The 7,111-nt window shown below is 37.4% G+C and overlaps 1 protein-coding gene across 1 annotated transcript; it reads right to left on the reverse strand.

Annotated features, from left to right (window-relative positions):
- Positions 1 to 675: 675 nt before the first annotated feature.
- On the reverse strand, positions 676 to 4,234 carry apcs (amyloid P component, serum). Its single transcript, XM_067422286.1, has 2 exons — positions 4,219 to 4,234; positions 676 to 1,343 (listed from the first exon to the last, which is right to left on the reverse strand). The coding sequence occupies exons 1-2, from the start codon at positions 4,232 to 4,234 to the stop codon at positions 676 to 678; spliced, it is 684 nt and encodes a 227-aa protein (XP_067278387.1).
- Between the last annotated feature and the right edge of the window lie 2,877 nt (positions 4,235 to 7,111).

Below are 7,111 nucleotides of genomic sequence, written 5' to 3' on the forward strand. Positions count from 1 at the left end.
TCATATTTTGAATTCATTTGTATTATTATATTTTCTGTTTTCATTTTAATTTCATTTAGAGTTTTAGTGTTTTTATGCTTTTGCCATTTTTATTATTATTTTTTATATATATATTTATATAAAGCTTTAATTTATATTGATTGCAGTTTTAGTATCTTTAGTAGGCTACTTTATCTTATTTAATTAGTAGCAACATTTCTATTTTATTGAACATTAAAATAGTATTTTAAATAGTCATTTTAATGAACAATACAACACTCGTGTTCAGATGTTTGGACCTGTAGTTGTTTTTTTTTTGTTGCCATTTTAGGTTTGCTATTTTAAAAATGCAGGTTTGGCAAGTCAAGTCATGTTCAACCCTTTTTTGAGAAACAATTAAACATACTTCAGAATGTTAAAAGTTGATAAAATGAACTTGCATGAGTCATTTTGCAATATTAGTGGTAAATCAGTTGGTCATTATGTGGGTAGTGAGTGAGTGGGTGGGAATATATTGAAACTTGAGGCTACTGTGTCAGCTTTATTCAAGCTGATCATTAAACTGCACCAAAGTCTGAAACTAATTCAAGTCTGTTAGCATGCTCTTTTTTTGGTCAATATTTTTAAAAAAGCCATCACAGAGTTCACTGTCAAGATGTTTATTCATTTCTCATGACATTACACTGACATTGCAGCTCACTGTTCTTCTTTGGTGTAGAAGGTTACTTGCTGCTTTTCTTCCACTTGTGCAGACCCAGCAATGCTGTATTTCAGACTGTGCCAGGTAATGTAGTCACCATTTTTGTATTTGATCTTTGAATCAATGAAGGTCTTAATCTGACGGGGGGTAAGGACTTGTTTGTGCACGTGCACATCTGATATAAAACCTGTGAAGACATTGGCTTGCTGGAACCCTCCATCATATTGTGTCTGACACTGGCCGAGTGTTATGACAGGCTCTCCTTTAAAAGGTACCTTAGTGCCGGCCACCTTCTTAATGCTGCCTACTTCATTCACAAACATCTGCGCAAGACCACTATTAGCATCCCAGGTCGCACACACCGAGTTCCACTGATTTAGGTTAAACGTCAACCCTTTGAATTGAACAGGGACGCTATGAATGAACATCTGGTATTGTTTGGTGTCAGCTGACCAAACAAAAGAAAAGTCTTGAGGGTGGGACGGTGTGGCCAGAGAAAACAGACATGGGCTGGCGGTCATCTGGTCAGAGTAGAATCGCATACACACGGTGGCTGCAGACAGATCCATGGATTCGTTCGCGTAGAGCTTCACCCAGCTCCTGGTGCTCAGCTCTGGGAATGTGATGACCTTCCCCCTCAGACATTTTTGTTCCGTTTTCGGCTCTGATGAATAAATAATAAGATGTTTTGAACACTTAAGACATTATAAATCTTTCAAATAATGTGAACCTACACTGGTTGACCCATGTATACTACAGTAGTTGATTAAGGAACAAATATGCAGAGGCAAAAACAAGATGAAATAATGAAAGCAGTCTAAATTCATTTTCATTCCCCAGAGATATTATTTAGTGAGCCCTGCATTTCAAAATTCGTACTGTTAGCATTAAATTGCTTGTACTTACGGGACAACGACAGACCACAATAGACAATAAAGAGAACGAATGAAGTGAGCCTCGTCATGGTCCTCTCGGGTTGAGTCAAGCATGAGAAAGATACCTGAGCTTTTCACTCTGCTCTTTTTGTACTATACAACTTGTTAGTGCTGATTCAGCAGTTCAGTCACAAGTGTAAATAAGGAAAGGGGCTGCACCATTTGGACAAATAATTATATTGCATAAGATATGATAAACATTTCATCTCATATGAAAACATTGGAATAGTTGCTCTTTAAGAGTGTACATACTTGGGTTCAGTCTTTATAAAAAACAACTACGACTTATTTCAGTTATCAAATTAAATAGGGTAAAATAAAGTAATATATAAATTGTCATTGTATTGACTTTAGTACTTTTTGCAGGACTTTAGTTGTTTAGGTAGCCTACTTCTTTTTAGTTATGATAGTGTCTCAGTCCACATTCACACTAGTGTTTTTCAATAACAGTTAATTTATTATTATTTTAACTCATTATAAAAATGAAGATGAAAATAGTTGTGTTATAGAGTTGTACTTATGTTTAATGTCTTTGAAATGTTAGCTTTTATTTTGGTGGAAAACAGTGTGCTTTTCACACTTTAAATAGTTAAACCTGAGTCATTTTAAATCCCAGGTTATCTTGCTTCACGTTTCACACTCCTCATAATTTACCTTAACAATTATTTCTGGATATTCATAAAGTGACATGCCACTGTATAACCCTATGTTAATATTTGCATATTCACAGTGCCAGTGATGAGTGGACAAACGCAGCATGCGACCTGTTTATGTAAAAGCTCTAGCATTGTGTAATATATTTTTTATTAACTTTTCAATCTATAAAGGTGATAATGAAACTTCTTCTTCACTACAATTGTCACATTTTCCACCGACGTTCAACATTTTCCCTATCAAACACAAATTACTGTTTATGTATATAATAAGTGTTTCCGTTTGCGTAAATATAAGGCACGTGATAGGTTGTTGGTTGCTATAAGCATCTAGGTGTAATATTCTAACACTGCATCATTTCACATTGTGTGCAACGTCACATTGGCCGTTTCTGAATATGCGTTTTTGTCAGTAGACTACTTGTGGACATCATGTCATCAGTTCCTGCATAAGTACTGTTCCAATTCAAAATTCACATCCAGCCAAGTACAGTTTAAATCCCCAGATGTGTCCTTGATCCACACCTTTTTATCGCGGAGGCATCAGAAGGTGGCTTGAGACAGACAGGTATCCCAGAATGCATCTTGCACCAACCAAAAATCGTAATTTAATAAAAAATATTTTTGTGTCGAAATGTTGTTTAAGACTTTTTCAGTCGAGAATGTACTTGTTTAAAGCTCAAATCTGTGGTTTATTTATAAAGATGTCATCTATTTAAAATCTATTTAGATCTGATGTTTATGGAGTTGTAAGATCCAGGCGATCACCGGGCGCTCAGCGTTCATTTCAAAACAAAGCTACGGAGTGTTATGAGTCAGTGTATCAATTTGCCAAAGTCACGTGATTTCAGCAGTTTGGTGGTTTGACAAGCTATCCGAATCATGATTCATCAAAGGGTTACTTCAATGATTAGCATATGGCTTTGTATCAGTAGAAACCCTGGAGTATATTCAAATCAAATGATTGTGCTTTCCCCCCTTAAATCCCCCTGAGACAAGAGATTTATGCATTTTATTTCTGGAAAAATTCCTCCTATGACGCAAATTGACGATATTTGCATCATAGGAGGAATGTTTAGCCAAAGGCTAAAGACTACAGCCAGCAGAGGGAGCCATTTCCGCATGTTTTGAACCCGCGTATGGGGGATGGGAGATCACACTCACAGCTCAGCTGGCAGCTACAGGCACTCATTTAAACTGAGCTATTGTGAGCAATGTAAGTCTTTTAACTTCTCAAATTCATGAAAGTTAAGCTTGCAAAGGCATGAACCGAAACGCGCCAGACTGAACTCGCGTTGTGAATGTATGCCGCGAGTGTAGTTGCGATTACCTCAGCTCTAATCACAAGAGCTCATCAGCTCATTTGTCTCACTCCTGCAGTTAGTGCTGTAAGACTCGCGCGGTGACTCACTCATTTTATTGAACAGACACGTTCAGTTTTTAATTGTAGTGTCTTCTCTAACTCCGTCACAGTAATCAAGTTGGTGGCTTTGGGAATGGCCTCACAGGGCAGCGAAGCATTCTGGGAATTATAGTCTTTCATCCCCATGAGACAAAAATACATTTTCTGTCTTTTCTCAGTCTAGAAGGCACCAAATTCAAAAATAATTTCACATTTCTACTACATTGATGACCCAGTTTAAATACAGATTCATCTTCCCAGCGCTGAAGTACCCCTTTAAGCTCCAAAGCTTCAGGAAGCTTTGCTTGGAATCGGCCATCACTAAGTTGTTATTTAGTTGTTGTTTTTTGCACACAAAAACTATTCTCATCTCTTTATAAAATGATTGTAGAGCCACTGTAGTGAGATGGGCTTTGTAACGACGTCTTTAGTGCCTTTATGGGTCTTGAGAAAGGAAATTATATTGATGCCAATAAAGGCCGTTCTGAGCCGGTGGATTTCAACAAAAAATATCTTCATTTGTGTTCCGAAGATGAAAGGAGGTCTTACTGGTGTCGAACGACATGAGGGTGAGTAATTAATGACAGATTTGTAATTTTTGGGTGAACTTACCCTTTAACCCACCAAGAGCAGCGTTTCCTCAGCTAGTCCTTCTGCCGTGCAGCTGGCTCGGATGTCTCTGTAGTGGTTAAACATGTCTTGTGTAGATCTAACGGACGATCTTTGGTCTCATTAATCTATAATTTGTTCCCTGGAAAATCGTTTTTGGCTGAGGGCAAAGAGAAATTTCATAATTTTATATTGTTATGCTATTTAAAGCTGCAGTCCATAACTTTTCAAATATGGAGCAAGTACATAACCAGCCAGTGTTCAAACCGTACCACAGCCCGATTCACAATGGTAAGCTTGTAATAATTTGTTATAATTTGAGCGGTACTGGTGGATTTCCACAGGAAATTCGAGCATGCGTTTGCGTCATTATGTCATGTCTGTATACATTAAGAAAGAGTCCAGCTAGTAGTAGTATCACATGTGAGGAGCAGATCATGTATAGTCTTTTCTAATAATAATTAAACATATCATTTTGATGGCGGATTGTAATCCAGAAAGGTCCAATACAACAATCATCAGTGGCAACTGGAGATTCCCCCGTAGTCAAAAGCATGAGATTGAACAGAAATTAAAATCTACAGGTAACGTTAATACACTATAAATACACATATAGACACGCAATGATGATGTTGGTAACATTAATATTTTGAGAACGAGGTGTAACAATACTAATAATTGACATGATGTGATATGAGCTAATCGATCGTTAGATTTCATCACTGTTGGTAGCGCAATTTGTGCTTTTTCTTTGGCGTTGAGAACAAAAGTGGCAGACACATTACTCGCTTGAACAGATGACATTTTCCGGTGAAACTTATTATTTTGGTCATACTTCCAAGATAGTTGTATCTGTAATTCCAAAGTAGCTTACAGTATATCCACACTGGTGCGGTGACAGCTTACACATACTCCTCAAAATATTATATTCATCCGCACTGATCAGGCATGATGATGCACAACCCACGTAAAGATAATCATTCAGCAACTACCTATAATTCCAAGTTTCAAACAGAGATGGTGACACAGAGGCAAAACTTACAGACTGCAGCTTTAACTTTACCATTGTAGCCTATAGCACTGCCTTATATGTTTGACTAAATTGTTTGCTTTATTTATTTTACTTATAATATTATAATGGCTATTATTGATCATTAAAACTGGCATTTACCAAAAATAGACTGGGTTGTGTTTTATTGCATATTTAATTTTATTACAGTGAAGATAATCAGATGCACACTAATTGTTTGAACCACATATTATTATTATTTTTTGTAGACAAGAAGAGGCAGAATTGTCTTATATTTTGTTTTGTTATAAACATGAAGTGAATATAATCAATGTATTCATTGCCTGAACCACATTTGTGTAGCTAATATGTTTAAGTGAAATGAAAATGGGTTGAGTGGTGTTTTATGACATATTTCATTTTATTGTAGCCTAAAATATACATACAGAGATAACCGGAGTGAGAGCGAGCTGAGTGACGCTATCAAGAACGCTGCGGTTCCATTAGCAGAATCACTGGACTTGTGTCCTCCCGTCCTTAGGAGTTCATTCTCCTGAGTTAAATTTGGCAAGTCTGAACTACCACAAGAATGTAAGTCTGAAGTTCACTTAGCCTGTTGCCTACTTGGCCTACTAAATGGTCCGTTGTTGTCAGTTTTTGGGATTAACGACCTCATTTAGGCACTATTTACACCGCATGGATCAAGTGACACAATTCCGTTTTTTTTGTCCTCTCATGTGGCACAGATCAGATATGACGTGAATGTGTAACAGAAAAAAAAGCAAACAAAAAAACAACAACACATGAATTCCGATATCCTCCGATCAGATTCAGGCCTCATTCATGTGGTAATAAGTACAAAACGATTCGGACACGTGCATGTGCATCTGTCATGCAAGCGGTCAAATCGGATATTCCCCAGTAAGCGCGAGTCAAACGTCATTGAAAAAGGGACGGAATTGAATGACGTCAGCTCAGGTGGACACAAACTATGATCAAGGTCTCTCTTTTTTCTCCGCCTAACAAGAGCAATATTTTGCTGACCTTTAAAGATGGTGCGGAAAGCAAAACGTTTAATAATCATTTCGTCAGCATCCATTGCAAATCGTGCCGTTTTAATCACTTTTCCGGGTCAGAGCGTCTTTTCGCCAGTGTATAGTGTAACTGGAAATATCGGATATAGGTCGCTTTTAAAAGATGATGTAAGCGGGGTAATAAAAATAAATCCGATATAGTCACAAAATAGAATTGTGCATAGTGTAAATGTGGCCTTAGTTACAGGTGTGAGTAAAATATTTAGCTCAAACAGCAACTTACAGTAATGTCTGCAATATTTTCTGAAAGAACGTGTAAGGCGAGTCAAGCCTGCAGTAACCATAGCGACAGTGACCAAAGTAATATAAAAGATGGCAATCTCCATAAAACTGAACCTTCTTACGAGTCCAATTGATCTGCTAGTTTATCTTTTAAATCTTCATTGCCCGGAAGAAGCTTCAGTGTAATTCATAGGCTGTACAAAAAATATATATGGACGACACAACTTTATTCTCTTCTGCCGGAGGTCGGATCTGAATATGGCGCTGATATCTTGTGCATATTTGGGACCGAGTCTGTGGAGTAGAGAGCAGGAAGTAGAGCCGCAATATCAAAAGACCGCCCACCCTCTTGCAGATGCAGAACAATTCATTATTTTGGTGTGAAATAAACAGTTATGGAAATGTAGATATTAAAGCTAAAGCTCCAATCTGCTGCCAAAAATACAGAAAAAAAGTCTGTTGGTGCCTCAGTGACGACCTCACACAGAAAAGCTGTCAATCATGACCT

Source organism: Pseudorasbora parva, chromosome 17 (genome assembly GCF_024679245.1).
Source record: "Pseudorasbora parva isolate DD20220531a chromosome 17, ASM2467924v1, whole genome shotgun sequence".
Taxonomy (NCBI): domain Eukaryota; kingdom Metazoa; phylum Chordata; class Actinopteri; order Cypriniformes; family Gobionidae; genus Pseudorasbora; species Pseudorasbora parva.